The sequence below is a fragment of the Lathamus discolor genome, chromosome Z (genome assembly GCF_037157495.1).
Source record: "Lathamus discolor isolate bLatDis1 chromosome Z, bLatDis1.hap1, whole genome shotgun sequence".
Lineage (NCBI taxonomy): Eukaryota > Metazoa > Chordata > Aves > Psittaciformes > Psittacidae > Lathamus > Lathamus discolor.
The window spans coordinates 6,877,984-6,901,843 of record NC_088909.1 but is presented as its reverse complement, the minus strand read 5'-3'; the positions used below and the strand labels follow the sequence as shown (position 1 = coordinate 6,901,843).

Genomic DNA, 23,860 nt, shown 5'->3' with positions numbered 1-23,860 from the left:
GGGGACCACAGCCAATTTAATATTCCCACAGAAAAGCTGGCCTTCATGGTGCAATTCAGTAAAATACTGCCTTTCGCCACTCCCTTACACTTAGCCTGCCTCACTTAATAGGAAGGTAATATGGAGAAGTCAACAATATAGAAAGCAGGACAAAGCCCACCCTTTCCCAGATGAATAAGTTTATCCTGAAAATCCTAACTGAGGCCCAAGCGATGAAAGTAAGCACAGGGCGTGCAAGCCAACATTGACAGAGCCTCTTGAATACAGGGAGATCCTAACCAAATTCCATTTAGGAACAAACGCCTCACAATAAAGGTGTCTGGGGTGGCAAGAATAACATTAGTAGTAAATTGTACCCTGTTTTGCATTAGTATTAGCTCAGATTATGACAGTATACGTCCACCATCTCCTGTATTCCATTTCCACAGGGCTGAGAAGTCAGACAGTTAAGTCCAACAGACAGAAAGGTGGTGCTGCACCTAAGAATTCCTGATTTTAACTGTAACTATGCTTTCCGCTTCCTGGGACACCATGTGAAAAACACATTAAAGTCTGAAAGATACAGTGGTTAGCATGGAAATTATAGCAGCACTTTAGACATGGGGGGGGGGGGGGGGGGGTTGTTCTGTGGTTGGAGGGGGCAGACACAACCAGAAGACTCACTGCAAACAGCTATTCAGTTTCAAGGAAAATATTTAATTTTTTGTCTCTTAATTTTACACTTTCTCCTCATTAGCTTTTAAAGCTTAGTTCTAGTATCCAAGATCACCTAAGTGGATGACCAAGGGAATAAACTGCAGCTGAAATCAACACGCTCTTAGGAGCTGTTAGATTTTGTAGCTTTGTTTAGTAGTAAGCACATTCATTAAAGTGCAATTACCACAATAATAAATATAGATATTACTAATTATAATACTAGATTTTAAATGCAACTTGAGTGTCTCCAGTGGCCTTTAAAGTGGTGCAATACCACAGCCAATTCAAATTTAATTAAAACTATCAGTTTTATTTAGTCTACATATACAGCTAAAAACACTGAAGAAATCCAAGTTTTACAGTCATTCTATAACTTTATTCCAAATACTCATATTAGGTACAGGGAAAATCTGAATATTTATTTTGATAAATAACTTTATTTATCTTTTTGCAATGTGTACGCACATGTCATCTTATTCTTTATTTGGCTTAGAGTAGAAAAATGTATACACTTCCCTTTTCTTAAGGTATGCACATGCATTTTTCCACTCAGTGCTTAAAGAATTTGACAAATAAATCCCACTGGTAATTATAACATGTAATCTTACCTGAACTTCAATCTGTTGCCCTAAAAGTCTCTCTTGTGACATCTAAAAGAGTAGACAGATACAACGGAAGATTTCTGGAATCTGTTCTGCTGTCCTACATCACTGAAGCCAACAGCAACAGGACTGGTCTCAAAATTGCCATAAAACTCCATGCATAAAGCTTTGATTTTTAAAGGAGTCCATGAAAACTGACTCATTCTTCCATCCTTTTGAAATTCCCAGTCCGCGCCCCTATTTGTGAGGAGGATTATTTTTATTTTATACAGTGGTATATTTAGAGGCCCCAGCAGAGATCAAGGCCCTGTTGTATTAGACATAGAGCAAGCACAGCAGAAGGCCTGTGCTCTGGGAAACTGACAAAGGAGAGTGGGAAGGGAAGCAGAGACACAAGGAACTGGTTTGCTGAAGATCACACAACACATCATTAACAGGCCAAGACCTTCTGTCTCTCTGTGAGGTTAAGGAACTAAATATCCCCAACATGAGGTGAACTTCTCTGAAAAATTATACTTTCTAACATGTATATAGCAAAATGTCCTTTCACCTTACTGTAAAAACACAATATAATGAATATTGTCAAACAAGATACTGGTTTAGAATACTCACAGCTCTGATCCACTATGGAAATGCTGACACTCCGCCATCTAGCCTTCAAAATAAAGGCAGATTTCAGGATCATGAACTAACCAAAGAACTTGCTGCACGTGTTAGCATATAGTGACTGTCTTCAGTTCATTTTCACTCCATCATATCCAGTCCTCTTCAAGCATTGTAACTATTAATACCAATTTGCTATTTTCCTGGAAGAGAAACTTGCACCAGCTCTCATAACACAGATGTATTCCCACTAAAATTGCAATGCTGCCATTGATTTCAATTAAGGAGAACCAAGACAGCGCGAAGAAAGGAGAAGGGGATTTCAGCATCACAGGTACTACATGACTTGACTGCCTCAAATGGCCATCCCCATCTGCTCAGTACAGCATCAAGCCCCAAAGAAAGCATAAAATTTGTTTCAAGGCAAAAGTATATGTTGAGTAGCCTCTAAAAAAAATGCTATTCTCTAAAATATCAGCAGGAAAAAGCCCTACAAGTGGCAGCAGTTCATAGAATCAGAATCATAGAATAGTGTGGGTTGGCAGGGACCTTCAAAGTTCATCTAGCCCAACCCCCTGCAATAAGCAGGGACATCTTCAACAGATCAAGTTGCCCAGAACTGCACCCAGCCTGGCCTTGGATGTCTCCAGGGATGGTTGTACTTAAACTGCCAAGTCAATTCTTACAGCTTTTCCTAGCAGATTTTGAAGTTCCAAACAATGGAGCAGTGAAGGATCTGTACTATAGCTAAAATCTGTAGCATTCGTTGACTCTTTGTTAAAGACCATTAAGGACCAGCTGGGATTTAAAAGTCACAGAAAAGCCCACTTCAAAGCTTTTATCTTTGCCAAAGAGTGGTCAGCCATCTAGACATTTATGAAGAGCTTACAATTTTATTTCTTAAGTATGCTTTCTAGAAAAGCTAGCATGTGACCAAAGTTTAAGATAAATATGCCTTAATGCAGTGCTCATTCTAGCCCAGAACTAGACCAGAAATAGAGGTATGTAGTTTTGGTATCGCTGATTGGTCAAAAGTATCTTTAGATTTAATCAAAGATGAACATTAAAATAGCAACCATCCTAAAAGGTTCCCTTTCCAATACCACATTAAAGCACTTCACCCAACTGCAAGAACCACTGTATGACTTAGTTCTTTTCCAAAAATTGTAAAATCCCCAGTAAAAAAGTGTTCAGGACATTCTTCAGAGTATTAGTCTTTCTCAGAACCACATATCTGTTCTAACTGCACTGTGTTATCAGTCAAGGAGTCAAGTGCACTGAAAGCAGGAGAGGTGTGGTGCTGGTTGTGTCACAGAAAAATTACCAGGACTAAGTGCAACCCAAGATGAGATGGGTAAGGTACAGAAACTCAGCTTAGAAACTACACAACAGGAAAACCCTTGATCAGCAGGTCAGAGTGCATAAATGTGCCCATGAAGGGATCATAAGGAACAGACTGGCTGCTGGCACTCACACAGCACCTGAAGGCCAAACCACAACCTCACCTGCTTGTTTACCTTCTTTAGGCATGGGAGTTAGGCTCACCTTCTCATGGTTCCACCTTATGTCAATACCGCTTGACCAATAAGTTCTATTTAAACATCATTCCTAATCAGCATCAACTCAGCAGCTAAGGGACTTGCTGTTGTCACACTTCTCAGTATGCTGCCATGGACAATGATTGCTGCATCACTGTAAGCAGAGGGAGAAAAAGCCTCACAAGAAGGTGAGGTCGTATAAGACACACTCAGGGTATAGCATCAAAGAGATAGGAGCTGGCTCAAGTGGGCAGCCAGCAAAGCACAACCCAGGGTCAACAGCTGAGGTGATATTCTAACATTCTCCCAGCAGCCCTTGAGGCCAATTCCCATCTCTCCCTCATTAAAAATTACAGCCAGTAAGTCAGCACAGGTGAACCATCATAAGACTGGCAACTGAAAAGCAAGTAAAGTTCCCTGGATTAAGACACAGGAGCAGATCAAAATAAACATTAGAATAACAGCTTGCCAGCAGGAAGACTTAAAAGCTTTCTAAAAAAAAATTATGCCATCTGATACAACTTAAGAACTATATTTTTTTTTTCATTTCTATCCTTTAAAAACTGTCCTAATGATGACTAAAGCTACGTTCTACTTGCTTGAATTGCATCTTACCTGCACAGTGAGTATGCTGATATCAAAATTTCACTTATATCCAGTGAGCTTAAGCTGGCATCAGAAATAAAACTTTATTGGAATTTGAATGTGAAAGATTCTCTCAGGTATCCTTTTAACATTCGTTTGGCAACTATCACTAGCTTTTTTTTTTTAAGGATTTTAAGTCTAGAACCAAAGCTGTTTATTACATTGACATGACAGTCTCCAAGCAGAGTTTATTCGGTATAAACCCTTGGGCTGTGCAGACTGAAAAGGCTCAGATTCACTTGTCAGAGAGGAGGAAGAAGACAATGACAAATGCTGTCAAACAACAGACTCGTACCACAGTACAGATCATTTCTTTGATCAAGAGAATCACATCCCGATTCTCTGTAAATACCAGCACTCTGCACTATCACAAATTGTGATAACAGTTTAACATCGAATCACTACTGAATTTATTTACTTATAATAGCTGCTGCACATAAGGAAGCTGGCAACAGTTTTAAATTTTCATTCATGCGCAAACCCTCCCTAAAAAAATCTTAAATATTTAATAGGTCAAAGCGAAACAGCAACAAAAGGAGGGACTGGGAAAAGGCTACACAAAACATAGGGGGCAACAAAGCTTTAAAACAACTGCATAGAAGATGGCAATACTGCCTGAATTATGGAGTTGAACCTGGATATTACATAAAATCCAGGAAAGATGTTAGTATAAAAGGAAGGATATCAGCACCTTCTGGCACTTCAGTTTCCCATTTCACTTCTTCCCCTGAGCTCAAGGGGATACTGGGACATACTATCCTGCCTGTTATTTACTCAGGCATTCTGACAATTGGCACCTTCTGAAAGGTCAGCTTCTAAAGGTGATGAGATCTTCCCAAACCAACATAACCTCCCCTACTCAGTAAGCTGTTGTGAAAACTTATGTTCAAGAAATGGGGTATTCTATTTTGATAAAATATAAGATACACAAGGGAGGGGGAAAGGAGCTGGACTAGACTGAAAAGTGCCTTCAACATTTGGCCACTGGCAACAGCTCCTACCCTGACATCACAGATCACTGCTATGGAGGATGCACTGAAGTGTCCACTTGAAAGAGAACGCAAAATCCCGAGGGTCATGATTGATGGTGTAATGCAAGTTGTGTTTAGAAAGCCCCTACCCGTGTTTGAATATTGGTTACTTGGAAACCATGTGCCAGTGGTTATTTTTCAATTTACATGTACAACCTCACAGAAACATTTACTCCACATGAAAGACAGCTTACAGTATTTCACCATGGTTTCTGGTTCCACTCTAACGATGTCAGTCATACCTTTACATTTACTTGTGAGCTTGCCAGTTCCAAAAGCACTGCAGACATTCGTCACAGGATGCTACTTTGACACCACTTCAGGTTACCTTTACAGCTATTTTTCTGCTGGCATTTTTCTAAGCTTTCTAGTTGTAGAAAGACTGAACTTAACACATTTTTCTGGTTAGCTTTCCTGGTAAAGGTGACTAAAGCATTTAAAAGTTTACTAAGTCACAGTGACACATCCAGGAAGAACGCAGCTGGTGAGGCTGCAATGCTGGGTTACAAAACAACTTGATCTAGTGCAAATCCTTACTCACCCCAGCAAGTTTTGCAGCGGCCACATACCACCTCTAAAAGCCTTCTGGTTTACTACTGAATTTAAATTTACTTCTGGTTTTGGACTCAGACACATCACATTAAGATGCCTAAAAAGAGAAGCTAAGAACAATGCAAGATTAACACCAATGCCAAAACAAGAAGTCTCTAGTTACACTAATTTTGATTATTAGAATAACTACAAAAAGAATCCCAGTTTTCCAATGGACAGAAAGTTTACAAGCAATTTGAGTTATGTCAGACAAATCATGGATATGAATCGCAGAACCTTCTCTCGGCTTTCAGGTAATCCAGCCTAGGAGTTACTGGTTACAGCATTCTCCTGCTGAGAAAGAGTCAGTGTCATGTATAAACACAGAAGTTTTCCAAGCAATAATTGATGTAAAAAAAATCTGCAATTGCATTTGCTTTTCTTTAAAACCAGGAATTCTGATTTTTCTAATATAACAAATTTAAATTTAGTCTGCCTCATAATTACTTCTGTTATAACTACTTTTCTCATCATTGTTCTACAAACAGTGGTCCCAGTAACTCTCACAATTAAGTCTGTAAACTTTTTTTACATTGAAAGAAAGCCTTTAGAAAAACTCCTAACAGCAAAATTGCCTCAAGCAGTTACCTCTTACCCTGTTAAATGAGCTGATGGCAACAGTGCTGGAGAAATCTCTCTATGTTTAGTCATGTGATTAGTGAGGTGTTTTCATATTTCTTTAGTTTGCCAAGACTGACTGATATTTTGGAACTCTTCTGGACCTGAAATGAAATAATACATAAGAATATTGCATCATCAAAATACATGTTGCATTTCTGTGCAGTAGTTTAATTGGGACTTTCAAAGATCACCCAGAACACTCAAGTAATGGCAAATATAGCTCTTGTCCAAAGAAAAGGTGACCAAATGCAGTCCAGCCTCACCAAGACTCTAAAATGCAAGGTGTCAACTTACATCAGAAAGGATGGAATTATCCAGGTGAAATGAATCTTTAAAATACAGTTCAATGGCTACTCCCTTATTACTGTCTGAAAACACCTTTTATGGACAGATGTCTTAGAAAGATGGGCAAGTTCTTTCTTGTTCTTACAAATGACACACAGGACATAGTCTATACCCTTGAACTAAATATAAGACTCAGTTATAACAGAGACTGGATAGCAGTCCTGGATAATAATCCTTCCTGAATTATGCCCCTCTGTTTTCACAGTTCTGGAGCCCAGTGCTTCCGTACAAGTTAACCAGAAACATAGCCCTCACTGTCAACAACGGTGCTAACTTCAATATGATTCAGTCATCAGTAGAGTCATCCTCTAAACTCTTACTGTTTCAGTGGGCATTTCCTACCAGACAGGACTGTGGAACATCAGCATATATGGCACAGCATCCTCCTTTGTGATGCACAACACTTTCTATTGTATATTCACAGCAGACCACATAAAGGTCATCAAACGCTGAGAAATACTGCTGATAAGCTGACATGCCTGTTCTGACTAAACTTAACCCACTAAAATAACCAGGGTAGCAGGGGAGTATCTACCTTCAAGGTGATAAGGTAAGTGTACTGGAGCAGATTCACACGCCAGTCTGAAAGCCTCCGAGTGGATGGTTTAAAAGCCCAGGCACCAGTGTGCTCACAATTCAGATTCTGCTTAACTACCTCAGTACAAGTTAGCAGAATGTAAAAAATTAATTTTGAGGAAGTTCTTCATAAGCTTTCTGCAACTAACAAATAAAGTGCCTCTACAGCCTCTGCCTTCCAACTGAACCAAGGTTATTATCAATTTGCTCTTGATATAAGAAAGTAATTTTCATGTACTTACATCTGCTCTCAGAAGGAAGAGAAAATGGTTTGTGAAGTTGCCATTAGCATACAAAAGCAGCAACATCTGCTGGGAGTTTAAGAGGCTCATTGATGTCACTTAATCAGCACCACAGGCTACAGTTGGCCACCCCTGCCCTTGTCAGCACTCAAGGTATGGTTTCAAGAGATGAGGGGATAATTCGACCACACAAGACAAGGTCCCTGCAAGATTTCTGTATCTATAAAAGAAGTTCTATTCTTACTTAGCTGAGGATAACTAATCCACCTATGCGGATTCCTCCTTGCATAAACCTGTAAGTAGTATTGTAGCTGAAGTCATTAATCCTTTAGTACGATATGTAACTTAAGTGGCATTTTAACAAGCAAGACGAAACCTAACAGCGAGTTCATTTCCCTGTGCTGTAGCTGTAGCACCATCTAGAGGATTCGAGCTAGAAATTCCTCACAGAATGTGGGGGGGGGGGGGGGGTAGGAATTGCTCTCAAATGTAAAAAAAAAATCTTTACACAAAAAAATATTTTGAGTGAATTTTCATTCTAACATGGATCTCCAGAATAAAATTGCTTCATACATGCCTACATGACTTACACGTTTTTTTAAATACTTTCCCAACTTAATATTTTGGATTCAAGAAGGTAAAAAATAAAAACAAATAAAACTTTATCAATAGACAGACAGGAATAGATCTTGATCTCATTCACTCTAGGTGACATGGTTGCAATGATCCAGTTTTAGGTGGAGGAAAGCAGGATCTTTCCTACAGTTCATAACATTGAGAGGACAACTAACCAACTAACTTTACTCTGTTTTCCTCTATTTTCACCTTTTAAAAGGAGTTTTTAGTAAAATCAAAACCAAATTTTAATCAGGAGAAAGGGAAGATGTTTTCAGTTTAACAATAGTGATTATGGTTTTTATTATATTTCACAGACATAAGGAGATACTGTCAACAATTGATTGCTTACTGCATAACTATTAAAAGATGGGAAGAACACATACAGCCCTGGAGCCCTGCGGATTACTTTTTCCATCCACAGACACCCCAAACCTCACTCTGACTACTTTCAGCTTAGCACGCTCTGCCCCATAACTTTCCTCTGCTGCTGCCACAAAACAACACTTTTGCTCCTGAAGCCTTCTGGGGATAGCAGAATTCAACCTCCTTGTTGCTTCTACAAAACTAAGCCAGCTCCTTAGAGACTGAAAGACAGAGAATTAATTGAGAACATTCACAGTGTAATTGCTCCACAGAGGTTTTGGGAAGGAAATCCAAACTCTAGCTCCCATTCATTGGTTGGCACGTGACTGACCAGAAGCATGATACATAGTTACACATCCCCACTAAATATTCAAACTTTTTTACACCTGAACACACTTCCTATTTTTCTGTCAGTATCATGTCAAAATGATCATGTAATACCACATAGTCATTTATTTTTAGATACTCATATGGGGTGTGTGCTAAGAATGGGCTTCAAGCTACTATGCCACATTATTTGCTTCTACAAAATTTCCTTGAAGAATGTTTGGCAGAGAGGATTAAACTGAAACAACCAACGGTACCATCATCACCAGCAATACTATTGGTCATGGACGAGTTCATTCCACTTTACAGGCCAACAAAACTAAAACCTCTTGAGATCTCTCACCACACGGGCAAGGGAATTATTCTAATAGCTGGCAGACCTTTACAGTTACTTGCAATCAAGATCACTGGTTATAAAAAGCAAATTTCTTCCTGTATAGAATGATTTATGCTATTTCATAATGACTGTCAGCAAATCAAGACTGTTTACAGCACTTCAGTACAGCTCAAGTCCCTCGCAGTCTGCCTTACTCCCTCCCTACCTCTTCCTGGTCTCTGGGTTCAAGCAGTAAGGAAAGAATAGAATTCTCATGTACTTACCAGCAAAATCCTCTTCCTAGCTTCCATGTGGAGAATTACATCTTCTGTCAAATATGGGGGGTGAGGGGGAAAGAACAGTTGAATATTCTCCATCTTTCAGCCAATTTTCTTTTTCCTGTCTTAACTATAAATGCAGAAATTAGTTCGAACACCAGACTACAAGTGCAAGCACCTAAAGTTTAAGCATCTCTGGCTACTTTTACTAGCAAATACTTAAAACTTCTTCACACAGATAAGCATTTGATAAATCCCAGTCCTAGACTATGAGGGGTTTCTGGTTCCCAAGCAGTATCACTGTGTTCCTAATACTGCATTCACTACTGCATATCAAAACAATAGTTTTGTTGCTTGGAATCTGAATTCTCAGTTAAATTTCAAGTAGCAAAGAAAGTATTTTCATTTGTTGTTACGTGTCTAAGTCTGAGACAAAGCCTGAGTGTCTGTAAAGTCTGCATGCTTCAGTCTTTCAGGCTGAGCATAAATAATGCTTCCAAGAATAATCCTGCATCATGCTATCTGTCATTTTGTCTCTAGTTCAGTGTTTTTGCAAAGCTGAGCTGGTACTTTTATTGGTTGTAAAAAGACATGTAAGCATCTTGCATCCATGTGGGAAAACAGTGGTCTTGAAAGCCTCTGAAACTAAAAAAGAGCAATAGGCCAGCAGAGTAGAAAAGTACCTCCTTTTCATTTTTCTAAATCCCTGCAATTGCCAGTCCAGTTACTGGGGGTAATCCTTTACAGTATGTTATCCTACAGTGTGCTGACTTCAACTGGACTGTAATAGCAAGGATCACTCCTGTGACCAACACCAACAGTAGGACCTGGTTTATACTGTGTAATCTGTAAATCTCCATTTAAGAGCACTGACTGTATTATAACAAAACTGCTCAGCAGATGTTCCACTCAGATTCAATAATCACACACCAGTGCTTCCAATTTTTCAAATAAAATGAAAACAAATCTGTAAAGATACTTCATTTCCAAAAAAAAAATCAGAACACCACACATCTCAATGTGGCAAACCTGCATAGGTGCTATCAAGGCAAATTGCAGTGCTGGCTAAACTGCTAGCAAGTGAAAACTCACACAGCTGAAGCAGTGACTTACATGGCCCAGTATCAGCTACAGGCACAGTGTGCTTGACTGCCTTCTACAGCATGTCCTAGGGTGCTGGGTTAACTCCTAATAGCAGCTTTTAGAATATAAATACTGGTATTTCTGATAATTTCCCCTTTCCCTCATCAACCAGATTTGCAATTCTGTTACACACCTACCTGAATACACAGCAACTTCAACACCTCTGGTCTATGCTGCCCCTGCCAGCCTGAAACTTAGTAAATGCCTAGAATAATATCATTGCGATAGGGCAATCCCATACACTGCTGTTATTTGCGCTGCAACACTGGGCCTTAAACTACATTAAATTACATGCTGATACTGTTGCAACTTTCAAACATAACTGGATTTTTAAATGGTTGCAGATTAATAACCAGATTGTTAATTTGTTCTTAAAACCACTCTGCTTAAAAAAATAGGGTGAGAGGCGGCTTCCCAAAACACCAGACTGTAAAGTTGACAGCTCTTTGAGGTAAGCAGCTGTAAGTGGCAAGGTGCACAAAAAGCTTCACATGCAACACATAAAATTGAGTAAAACTAGCCTCGTTCTCTTAAAAACACAGTTAAGAGCCTTTTGAACACATCAGCACTATTTACTGTGTGCATAGAGAATGATGGCTCTTCAAGTATCTTGCATGTGAAATCTATACCTCTACTACTTCAGTGAAGGGAACAGAAATACGTGTGCAACTTGTTTACACTGCAGTGCTATAAAAGCAGCCTATTGCTATTTTAAGTCTTGTAAAATACAGCAGCAGCATTTCTTGCAGTTGTTTTATGTATCAATACATAGTGACCAGAGTACACCTAGACTCAAAAACATCTACTGATGAACAAACAGCTCCACACACCCGCATAGCATGTAACCTCTGAGGGAAAACAGAGCATGGGCAAGGCCAACACTTACACATAGGAAAAAGAAAAAACGTTATTTCTAGTAACAATAACTTAGCGTCTCTGACATTTAGCATCAGCCTCATCTTTAACGCAAGCCAAGTAAAAACCCCTCTACACCAAGAATTAAGGCAACCTGCATTAGTTCCACCTCACTGCCCAACCAGAGCCCATCAACACAGCCCAGGCACCACACAGCCCAAACCCACGAACAACCGCAAGGCCGGCTCCACACGGGCCCCGCCCGGGCAGCACCGCTCCGCCGCGTCACTTCCGCCGCTCCATAGCAACGCCGGCGTGGCGGTGGCGAGGCCATGGTAATGGCGTTGCTCTCGCCCACCGCCCCGGCGAACGGCTGGGGAATGGGGGGGTGGCGGCGGGCTGAGCCTGGGGCTTGCTGTGGGGCTTGCTGTGGGGCTTGCTGTGGGGCTTGCTGTGGGGCTTGCTGTGGGGCACGGCGGTCCCGCGGCCTCCTCACAGGGGTCGCGCACGCCGCCGGTCAGAGGTGCCCTGTGTTGTCTTCTCTCCCCATAGGCTGAAGTGGAGGAAACCCTAAAGAGGATTCAGTCCCACAAAGGTGTTATTGCGACTATCGTGATAAACGCCGAAGGTAAAACGCCATCTGCTTTCTCCAAGTAACAAGCTTGGTAGTGGTAATGAGCATAGTAACTCCGAAGCACAAAATTGCGGATTACGAGGTGTTTAGTGAAGGTGGTGTGACTGTGACGAATCAAGACACAAACGTTTGGTTGGTGGCCATTTCTCCAACCTCTCCATATGATGCAGTTTCTCGGTTGAGTTAATGGAAAGCAGAGCCTTGACTTAAGTTTTCTCTGGAGAAATGGCTAGAAGTATAATCTTAATTTAAGAGGTCCCATGTTGTTACTTATCCCCCTTGTTTATCTAAACTATACTTTCTTTTTCAGAACCACGTCTTGGGTGTCTCTTGGTATGTTGCAGAAAAGGAGAACGCGTGTCACTAAGATGTTGTTTTTGCAGGTGTTTAGTCCAAAATTCTTTGTATAAACAAGAAAATTCACTGCCCCCCTCTTCTGAAAAGTTACAACAGAACAAAAACATCAGGAGAAAAGTTTCTACTGAACAAAGTTGGTTTCCTGTTCTGGAGGCCATTCCTTGGCCCTGCTAAATATTCAGAATCTCTTTAAATTGCTCTTTAAATTGTGTTACGGTGTGTTGTCATAGGTGGAAGAGCAAGTTTCATGTCAGGCCAGCTTTGGCTGTGATTGTGAAGAATGTAAGCCAAAAGCTTGCACAGAAACCAGTTTTCAGGAGCTAAGCTTCCCAGGTTATTGTGTTTCAACCATTCCCTTACAAAAAAGACTCAAGTGACCTTGCTTATAATTTATCTGACCTCCTTCACTTTTACAGTCTCTCGTGTCCCCAGAACTATGGCGCTAACAGCAGATTAGCAGCAGCAGGCAAGAAAACTAAGAAAGCCTAAATGTTGTTTAGTGTTTAGAAAATGTGGACAATTTAATTTGTGTGCCTGGAAACGTTGAGTAAAAAGTGCCTTTGTTCACATAATAGATGATGCAGGTCAAGAGAGAAGCGCATAGCCTGGCAAATAGGAACTGAAAAGCTGGGTTTTGCCTGCACGTGCTCATGTCTAGATATGGCTGTTAGCTATGGTGAAATGCAGCCTGCCTGCAGAACAAGTACTGCTTCAGCCATTTCTGTATTGTTTCAGTGAACAGAATGTGACTTGATCCAATGAGCACTTGGACTAAGCTGCAGATGAAAAGTAAACAAAATCAAGCATTTAGATAACACAGATTATCCTTTTTGAGCTTGTGGACTGATATATTTCTTAAGGCAAAACCACTACTGAAATCAAATAGAAAACTAACCCAGTTTTCTTATATTCTGCTACTTGGAACAGTAGACTTCTTGGCACAATGTTGGTCTAATATGCTTTCCCAATCAGGTGTACTACTGCTGTGCATCATTACCTCAGGTAGAGCTCTTCAGAGTTAGGATGATACCGTGCTAAAAGACTGTTTTGGACTACATCTGTCTCAGTTTTGATTTACTGAAGAGTGAGATAATTCCACCTCCCTTTTTTGCACATGAGACTGTTCACAGCAAGGTATAAAGTTCCCTGGGTCCTGTTCAGACTTCCTCATCCTCACAAACTTGTAGAACTGTGGCCAGGCTGAAGCTGATGGACAAAACTAGTGCAGGATTTTGGGGTTTAGTTTATCATTTAGATATGTTTCATTGACAGTTGTGAATACACAGAGACTATTCTCCATTAGAAATGTATTTCATCTAAAAAGATGAAACTCTCTTTTCACTAACATGAATGGTTGTCCTTCACAAAGTTTTTATAGTAGTGTAGGTACATGTAGGTATAATAGTATGCAGGTGAAATAGCAAATTAAAGCTCCTGATGCAAACATTGCCTATCACTTACTTTAATGCTTAAAGTTGATTTGTTCATTGAAACTCTATGCTAAGTGTACCTTGTTTATTTGGAAAACCTCACTAACTGTTGCTATCCTTCACAGCTGAGAAAGATCACACTGCAGCATTTCTAATGAAGGATTTATTTGCCTTTCTGTAATTCGGAGGCAGAGGCAAAGAGAATTTGTCCTAAAGCAGCCATAGCTGAGTATTAATCTAAGGATGTCACCAGTGTCCATGCATTTTCATGTTATTATTAGACCTTGGAGGATCATTTAACATTTACCATTTTTGTTAAAAGTGATGTATTTGTTGAAGTGACCATCTAGGTATAAGGTCATACAAACCTGACACTAATTCATTGCTGCTTTTGAGTGACTTACTCTTTAATGATGTGCTTATATACGTATTCTTATGCTAATGCAGTGCTTGGAAACACCTGGTTGTTTCCATTAAAACATCAGTTATAATCTGTGTAATAAACATTCGACAAAAAGGGTCTACTGGGTCTTCCCTACACTTCACATCCTACAAACTAAAAAGTATTTCTCAAGTGACAGCACAGACTTCAAGTGAGTCAAATAACACTTTACTAGGAAAATTATGGAGTAATCTAATATCTGAGGGGGTTCTGTTATTTCTCTTACTCCTTTGCCTTTAACGCTTTATGTGGCATTCACTGGCTTTACATGTTGATTCTTCATTCATAATCGAACTCTTTAGCTCAAGTCATATTGCTCTGGTTTTGTATTGCTATCCTGTCCATCTGGAAGGCATAGTATAAATGTATGCAAAGAGAAAACTGCCTTGCCAGCTTGTCATCTATTGTCTTTGCTAGTAGGTCAAATAAATTTTTTATTAGTGGAACATGCTTATTAAAGCCAAACAGTTTGACACTTCTAGGATTAGAGTGAACTCTGCTTTTTAGTTTCACCTGGTAGCCTATTAATATGAAAAATATTATTTGACAAATCATTGATAAGCAACAATTAATTAAATCATTAAAAATTAATCTTGACTTATGTGGTCATATTTTCAGAAGTTGGGATCAGGACACTGTGTACTACCAATTGTCAATATTTTGCTGCTAATTGGAAGAGGTTGTTCCATGGGTGGGTTTGCTTGCCAAATGCAAATATGCCACTTCTGCCCTTTGATTGCTCTTGGTTTTTCACTGGGAATGTGTAATTTCTACTGCTGCACATGCCAAATGCTACAGCTAAAGTATGGGCTGGATTCTTGCAGCCAAGATACAAATTTGGTGACTGTTTAAACTGATGAGACACCATAACTGGTTAAATACTGCAGAATGGAACTTGGTAGGTATTTAAGAGCCTTAAACAGCAATTAGGCTCTTTCCAAAATTCCACAGGACAACTCAATGTTTAATTGCCAGTGATTATGTAAATGGTACTTTTAAAAGTATGTAGATACCTGAAATCAACATAACTCCTTTCTGCTACAAAACAGAAAGCACTATGAAATCCTTCTTTTTCCTCTTATGATCTGCTGTATATGAAGAATATACAATTAAAGTGAGTGATTATTAGAGAATTATTTGTTTGCAGGAATTCCAGTTAGAACAACTCTTGATAACTCTACAACAGTCCAGTATGCAGCTCTTCTTCAGCAGCTCATCATGAAAGCTAGGAGCACAGTACGAGACATTGACCCTCAGAATGATCTAACCTTTCTTAGGATCAGATCGAAGAAACATGAAATTATGGTAGCTCCAGGTATATTTCTATTAAAATAACAATAGAATTGTATGTCTTTTCAAGTTTGGGATTTTTCCTTTACAAAAAGGAAAGCTACTGTAGAAAATTTCTATTTTTGAAAATAAATGTATGAAAACATAACCATATATTCACCATATACCCAGATGTGTTAAGATTTTAACGTGCAGAGTTCATATTATTGAAGCTCAGAAACAAGTTGTCTAGATCTGATTAATGTTCTGGTTTCCGTGGGTTTGCGCAAAGCAAAACCGGACAAATAAACATATATCAAGCAGAGTGTGTCTATATATATTACTAAAGACAGGAAATATATTTTAGCTCAAAACAAATGCAAAAAATAATTTTTTTCTCTTAAAAAATGTTTTTTACTTAGTATGTTATGACATGCTAGCCATAGATACGATTTGTGTCACAGATAAACAGTATTATCACCAACATAGTAACTGTGATACAGTTATTTTTCTTAAAGCAACCATGAGAATATAGTAATCTGTTTCTCACTCACAATAAATACAAATATATGTTAATTTGTTAATTGTGTCTCTAAAATAGATAACAAAGCCAGATGAAACTTTAAATTGAAAGAGAGCAGGGTTAGATTAAATACAAGGAAGAAATACTTTACAGGGAGGTTGGTGAGGCCCTGGCACAGGGTGCCCAGAGAAGGTGTGGCTGCCCCATCCCTGGCAGTGTTCAAGGTCAGGCTGGATGAGGCTTGGAGCAGCCTGGTCTAATGGAAGGTGTTCTGCCCATGCCAGGGGTTGGAACTGGATGAACTTTGAGGTCCTTTCCAGTGCAAAGAGTTTTGCATTTTTGTAAGCTGTGGTGAAGCTGTGCTCAATTACCAGTACAAGGTGACTTAGGCAAAGTGGGAGTGGGATCAGAGTGGAGCAGAGATCCTGCTGTGTGTGCTGGCTGACTGAGAGAGCAACAGTATGCAGGACTGTGACTGAAGTGTCCAATGGGTGTATGCAGAACAGAGAGGAAGCTTCAGGTATCTCTTTGAGTGAGTGTTAGTGATGACCAGCCTTTACTGGGGTAGTCCTCTAATGCTGATTTCATAGCCAATGTGGAGCAGAGGTACTGCAGTAGGTATGCATTACCATGCCTTGATAGAATTATTTATAATGCTGCTATGAAACCAGGATGTGTGAAAGAAACCTGGCACTGTCATTAAGTGTTAACATTAGTCATCAGCTGGTACCAAGATTAAAATTTTAGTTTAGTTTCTATTTTGGAGTGTAAGCATAATGCATTTTTTAAATCATGTGTTTTGCTCATTGATTTAAACTGATGTACTTGATTCTTACTTTGCATTTGACCTTCACTTATTTTTCAGAGGTGGCGTTTTGACTAGCAACTATTAAAGCATGTTGGCCTGAAAACAAGTGGTATAAAATGTGAAGCTCTTTTGCTAACAGGGAGATCAGTTGTTCAAAAGCTTGACTGTATGTTACTGTAATAGAAGGTGGCAAATGAGCCACCTGTGATTTATATTAAGTTGGTTTTGCATGAAAGTGACAAATGCAGGGGTGAAGCTTCTAACTCTCCAAAGCAGATATGACCCTGCTAAATTCACTGGATGCTTCAAGAAATGTTAACAGATAATGTTAAATAGCTACCCAACTGAATTGTTTCCAATACGTCCCTGGGCATTTAGAATTAGTAGGTGAAGTCTAGCATTCTTAAAATTTATTCACAGTAGAAGTCTATTCAGATCTGTTCTGCTTTTTTTAAACGGGGTTCTTGATTCTGAATAAACTAGGTAGTGAACTGAAAGAACTCTGCACCTGCAGAAAAGGCTGCAGGTGTCAAAAGTATTTTTATTATAACAAATGCTAGCTTCCAGGTGTTTATCCTGTGACTTTTTTCATCTTGTTCAAATATTTTTACAGCTTCTTGAAAGCATACCTGCTGCTTATTAAAATAGTTTTAATATGGTATAGTTAAGCTGTATGACACAGATTATTTTCTTATCTGTAATCTCAGATTTTTGTACAAAGTGCTTACATTTTCTAAATGTGTTTTTCATATAAGTGCCATTGCTTTTATGTTTTAGAAATAAAAAGTTGAAGAGGAATAATAAATAAAGGGTATTTATCAGCAAATAAAATATTGAACTAAACATTTTTAAATCTTTTTGCAGATAAGGATTATCTCCTGGTCGTTGTTCAGAACCCATGTGAATAGTCCTACTATGGCAATATTTTCAGAGACAATGATGTAGTTCTACCTGTTTACTACTACTTGTTGTTATTCAGTATCAAACATAGCACTAACTAATTTTACCTGAAGTGTAACTGTCATGGCTGAAATGTGGACAATTTAAAGCTCCCAGCTGTAGCTATATCAGTTTGTGTTGGAGCAAATCGTAATGCATCTATGAAAATATTGTATGTTTATCTTGATACTCAGGAGAGCAATAATAAAGCAAAATGCTGAAAACTCTCTTAATGGATGTTCAAGCTATTCTTGCAATTAAATCATTCTCTTTACACTCCTAACATTATGCAGAGGGAGAAATCCTACCTCAAGGGAAGCTGTAGACTGCGTATTCATATATCTGTAAGTGTGTCTTTATGAACCAAAGTACTCACAGTTACACAAACCGAAGAACACAAGGGTAATTCATGGTAGTAGCAGTGGACTGGATGTTGCCCTGTCTTTTACTCCTGGGTTTTAAGTTTTAAAGGAAAGAAGAGTGAAAGAAAAGCTCTTTTAGTATTTTCCAACTTCTACATATGGAAGCAATAGCTTCCGTTTAATATTTTCAGTACTGGGGATTTCAAGCAGACAAAGTTGAGCCTGCACTCTGATGCAGAACTACTGTTTGTTGGTAATGGTAAACAGTTCTGTTTGGTATCTACTCGAGTCTTTAGATACAACACACAAGCAGCACAACTTAGTGACATGGGACGAAGGGTGGGTTAATGCTTAGAATGTTTCCCAAATCAGATCTGTTTTTATACAGCAGCACTAGAGATCGGATCTGAGTGCCTTTAAAACAGATGCACTGACAAAATGCTGTTGCAGCTAAAGCTACCTACAAATACATTCTGCTCAGAAGATAATCCTGTGTCAGTGCTTTGAGATGAGTCTCTGGTGACATAATATCCTGGCTGTGGGAGGGCAGTACAGAGCAGGTTGCAGCACTCCGGTTCTCCCAGCGCTGCTGTCCTCAAAGTCCCAAAACGCTGTGAAGCTTTGCATTTGAGTACATGAAGACAGTGTGAAAGGGAAGGAGTTTGAGCTGACCCTGTGCTAGAAAAAACATCCTGTCATGCTTGTACTATAAATCACCTCAGGTTATAGAGATTATATATAAATTTTATCCATTAATTAGATGTTAAAACTTCACATTTTCGGTTGGTTACAAGAAGGTTTTTCTTCTAGATATAGGAAGGAAGAACAACAAATGGGGGGGGGGGGTGTGCTGTGAGGATGAAAGGAAAATGAATCTGTTGAACACTGCTCAGGGATCTTTGTGGTACATCATATGAATTGTGGTTGAGGTTATGAAACTGATAAATCATGGTCCCGGTGGATGTGGAGTCAGCGATCACTGTTAGGACTATGTTATGTATCGCTCAAAACTGACACAAAACAGAGTATCAAAGCCTGGTGATATATTTTTCAAATCTGAGTGTTTGTTCAGATTTTGCTGAGTAGCTTGATAGTGCTAGATTCCACTGAAAAATCTGGGAGAATTGTTCCTGGGAGCTTGAAGTATCCAAGTCCTGAGATCTCAAAGGCTACCAGACAGATCCCACACCCAAGCAGTGGGCTTGGGGACCAGGGAAGATTCTGGGCACTGAGAGGAAGCAAACCCAGAGGCCCAGTGTGTTGGAAATGAAGCCCATAAGGGCTATACAGCGTGCTAAGGCTATGCAAATCAACAGGACACTACTGGTTGCACTTACTGTAGTCAGTGCTATGCCAGAGGAATTTACCTATTATGGGAGGGAAGACAACCATTTGAAGTTGTTTGTTATGAATCGATATATTAGCATGTGTCAATGCTTTCAAAACCCTAAGTTTTTGTTATCTTCTCTGCTTCTGTTGTGATAATTTTAAAAATCCAACCTATTTATTGCTATGCATTAGTGAATATTTATTCTACTAATATCCTGGCATGTCAGACGCCCACCAATTCAAAGCCCAGACTTCTCAGCACATACCCAAAACTATGGCTGAATTCCAACCAATATTAATGAGCTTTTAGGGCAAATAGTTTTGTTTTCATGGTTTTCTCTAACAGCATTAAATTCTGTGGAGGCTTCACTGTGTAAGTCCAGAAAGCTGCTACAATTACTGTCCCTGTTACACTTTTCTGTTGTCAAAAATAATATTGCTGTTGCAATTTCCATCGTCATTGAAAAATGTCCTTCATCTCAAAGAACACAATAGTGCACCACAAAGAGAAAAGCTTAGTGTCTGGCAGTGTTCTTTCCTTTTGGTCTTTCTGATACATGTGTTCTCTTTACAGACTTTAATCCAATATTTATGAATCAGCTGATGATTGCTGCTTGATAGTAGCTTGATAAAGCACTCAAAAAGACACTTAAGCCAAATCATTAAAATTAAACCCATGCTAAATCATTTTGCTGAAAAGTGGTTTTATGTGGAAAAACAGCCTTCAGCAGATGTGTGTAGTTCTCCGTGGGTCAAATACTGCTCTCAAATTAGGTCCTTTCCCGTTCCTAGGAGAGGCATAGGTGCAGATAAGAGGGCAAAGTTTGGTCTGTTTTTAATGATGTGTGTAGTAACCAGCGCTATGCAAACACACAGGCTGAGCTGTGCTGCTGCCAGATACTCTTACCAGGGCAGTCCTTAACTGGGTTTCCTCGTAAGCACTGTAGTATTATACAGTTTTGGCAACATCTTCACTAGGGAGCATAAATTGAAATACTCCATTTCATTGCCTGATAATTTGTTCCTATTTCCTGTTAGAAAAAGCAAGCTGAACATGCGTAAACTTTTCATTTAGGTCTTTCGGTGGGAAATGGAAGTAACCATGGTTAAATCTCTAGCAGTCCTAGTAGAAAACCTTCATCAGCACATTGATCTGAACAAAGGTGAGCCATCGGAAAGGAATGGTATTGTCCAGACAAAACACAAGGGAATAAATCTGTAAGCTATTTGAGCACCTCAGAAGTGTTACACCAAGTTATTTAAGCTGTCTTTTAAGTGGACTGGCAGAGATTTTAGTAGATAACAATAAACTGGGGGGGAGGTTGAGGAAAAAAGTAGCATGAAAAAGATTAATTTCATAGATGATCATTTCGACAAGGGAATGTTGGGAATGTCAAGAAGGGCTGTTGTTCACTGAAAGACAGTGCTTGGGTTGAATTGTAACATGCTAGTTAGGCAATTAGCCAAGTAATAAATCATGTCAGTATCACATGCTTGGGGTCCTCAACACACACTAAAATAGAAAGGTCTTAGAGAGCCTCCCACTTTAAAATAAAGTACCTTGTATTTTCCTTAACATTTAATTGTTCAAAATGCAAGGTCCCTCATGGGACAATGGCTTAGGCCAGCTGACTCCATCAAGGCAGTTGTTCATTTTTTATTTTTCTCATCTGCCAATTAAATACTTACTTTAAATATTTCATTTAATGCACATTCAGTGAGTTCCCTAGCAAGAAGACGAATCAATCCCAGCTCCACTGTCTCAACTCTGCAGGACACAAGTTCTGGGGTGGACCCACAGAAAAAGCCACAAGTTTTGCCAAATAAAGTTATGGGCACCCTTTTAATTATGTTTTAATTATTAAATCACAATCTAAAGACAGTAAGATAATTGCACTATCAATTTTTCAAATCTCAGGCTGCTAAATTAGAGCACCAGGAGAATTCCAAGTTTCTATTCCCTCTACCTGGCAGCTGTACAAATTACATCTCTCAGTTTGTAGAAAAATTAGGTCATAACAAGAAGGTTCACTGCAGGACTTCACAGTAGCCATGGGAGAAAGGAAGGCCAATGCTTGGAGAAAAAGCCCAGAATGTCCCAAGTTAATTAATCATAACAGTGAGGATCTGTTCAGATCATGGCATTGATTCGTATCTCTCTGAATTTCAGGACATTCACAGTGGGACTAGAAACAGGCCCCTGTAAAAAACACAGCAACTAGCAAGAAAGCAAGGAAAGCTGAACTGATTCCTTGAGCTTTGCGGGCAATTTAGAGAAGGGTAATTCTCCTTCAAGAAGCACCCAAGCAGAAAATCAGCCAGTCCAGATACACGCAATTTTCAGCCATCTCTGGAGATTATCCTTAAATAATAACGAAAGCACTCAGCGTTTGTTTCTGAAGAGTTTTCAATAGTTACATTGAACAAAGTACACTCTTTTTAAGAATACCAATATAAGTCAAACTTCTTCAAAGTGGGTGATTAACAAGAGGGCATGAGTTGTACCTGCTCACATCACACTTTGGGCAGCAGGCGCTCTCGGCTGTGCATGTTGGTTTGAGTGGTGCTGTAATAAGGAGTATTCTTCCTCTTCTCCGAAAATCCCTAAGTGTGCCTTTGGCATGAGTCCACCATTAGTTGCTCTGGCTCTGCACCACTGGGTCTGTGAAATTGGTTCTTCCTAAAGCAGGTAAAACAATACATGAAAGATACCATCACCTTGAGTATGTGCTGCTCGGGTCAGAAAGAAATCTCAACATGCTTTCACTGCTTTGTCTTTAGAGATAATGAGCAAGAAGACAAGAGCACTAGACCATTTTTTGATGAAGATGGACAGAAGTCAGCAATAGGTTTATGAAGTATTGTTTGAAGGCCATGACTGAAGAAGCAGAATAGCTAAACAGGTTTAGGCTAAGAAAATTTGCTATAATATGGCTCATCATTTAAAAAAAAAATAGTACTCAGTGGCACTTTGCATTTTCAAGGCACTATAGGAATGCAGAGAATGTTGTACTGAAGTACCTCAGATACCACAGAAGCAAGAAGGAAAAGCAAAGATTCAGCTTTCTTTGATATACACGAAGTCCAGTTAGTGAAGATGTGTGCAAAGTACAACAACAAGGGATGTGTTCATTAGCACTCTTCAAACAATTTAAAATGACTTTTGAAACGTGGAAGGGAGACTCTAGGATCCGGTAAATTATTCATTTCCCTTCTTGCCCCTTGTCCTCAGGCAAGTGTGCGTGTGTCAGAAGAATCCTACTATTTGTCAAACTTGTTGCTAATTTTGCCAAAGGTGACCTCAGATTCTGGTCTCAGGAGCAGCATCTACTACCACAATGCTAAACCACAGTGCCCTCCATAGAACTGCTACTACTGCATTTAAACATACTCTTCTGCTAAAATCAGATGGAAATCTCATGGCCAACCTTCTACAAGATGTCTGAGCTCTGAGTGGCTTGCAGTATTCTCAGCTTGCCAGGCTAAAACCCAGAACAGTGTAGTAAGCGGTAATAGTGGTAAGATATTTAAAACAGAAATGAAACTGTACCATTTCTGTAAGGAATTCTTACTATCAGTTGTGAAAAGCTGCCACTTTCCTTCTAATTTACTAATTAGCGATCTATAAGAGAGAACACCCATCGCTAGAATTACCCTTTTGTCTGCAAAATAATCACAGCTATATCAGTCTAGAGCTCAATATTGGCCAACTATGTGACTGATAGCACATGTGTCAGGATGGTGGACAAGGAGCTGGAAATGCCCTTACCTCCAAGCGAGTGTGAAAGTGGAGCTAGATGGGAAAGTGAGAAGTGCTCCTAACCAAACACGTTTTGCTTATTTCCTGTTGTATTTTGTTAAAGGAATTTTACAGCTAAACCATAATCCAGATAAAAAAAAAGAGACTGACTAACCCACAATCTTTACAATTCCAGATTATATTATATTATATTTATTATATTATATTATATTATATTATATTATATTATATTATATTATATTATAGGAGGATATTTATAGTATATTAACTCTTAAGAGCATTCACAATATACTTGCCATAGTCTATGATAGTCTATCAGTTCCGGTGTCCTAAACATAAAAAGGACATGGAACTGCTGGAACAAGTCCAGAGGAGGCCACGAGGATGATCAGGGGACTGGAGCACCTCCCATATGAAGACAGGCTGACGAAGTTGGGGCTGTTCAGCCTGGAGAAGAGAAGGCTGCGTGGAGACCTCATAGCAGCCTTCCAGTATCTGAAGGGGGCCTATAGGGATGCTGGGGAGGGACTCTTCATCAGGGACGGTAGTGACAGGACAAGGGGTAACGGGTTAAAACTTAAACAGGGGAAGTTTAAATTGGATATAAGGAGGAAATT

The 23,860-nt window shown here is 39.3% G+C and overlaps 1 protein-coding gene across 1 annotated transcript; it reads left to right on the top strand.

The window, feature by feature from the left end:
- Positions 1 to 11,656: 11,656 nt before the first annotated feature.
- Positions 11,657 to 18,025, top strand: DYNLRB2 (dynein light chain roadblock-type 2). The gene is made up of 4 exons (XM_065661621.1): positions 11,657 to 11,725; positions 11,943 to 12,018; positions 15,401 to 15,568; positions 17,718 to 18,025. Exons 1-4 carry the CDS (start codon positions 11,723 to 11,725, stop codon positions 17,759 to 17,761), a joined length of 291 nt encoding a protein of 96 aa, XP_065517693.1. The 5' UTR covers positions 11,657 to 11,722; the 3' UTR covers positions 17,762 to 18,025.
- The last annotated feature ends 5,835 nt before the right edge of the window (positions 18,026 to 23,860 follow it).

Bases quoted from the DNA above. Each gene is read 5' to 3' on its own strand.
- DYNLRB2 (XM_065661621.1), top strand. The intron at 12,019-15,400 runs GTAAAACGCCAT...ATTTGTTTGCAG, and splicing joins TATCGTGATAAACGCCGAAG to GAATTCCAGTTAGAACAACT. The intron at 15,569-17,717 runs GTATATTTCTAT...ATCTTTTTGCAG, and splicing joins TGAAATTATGGTAGCTCCAG to ATAAGGATTATCTCCTGGTC.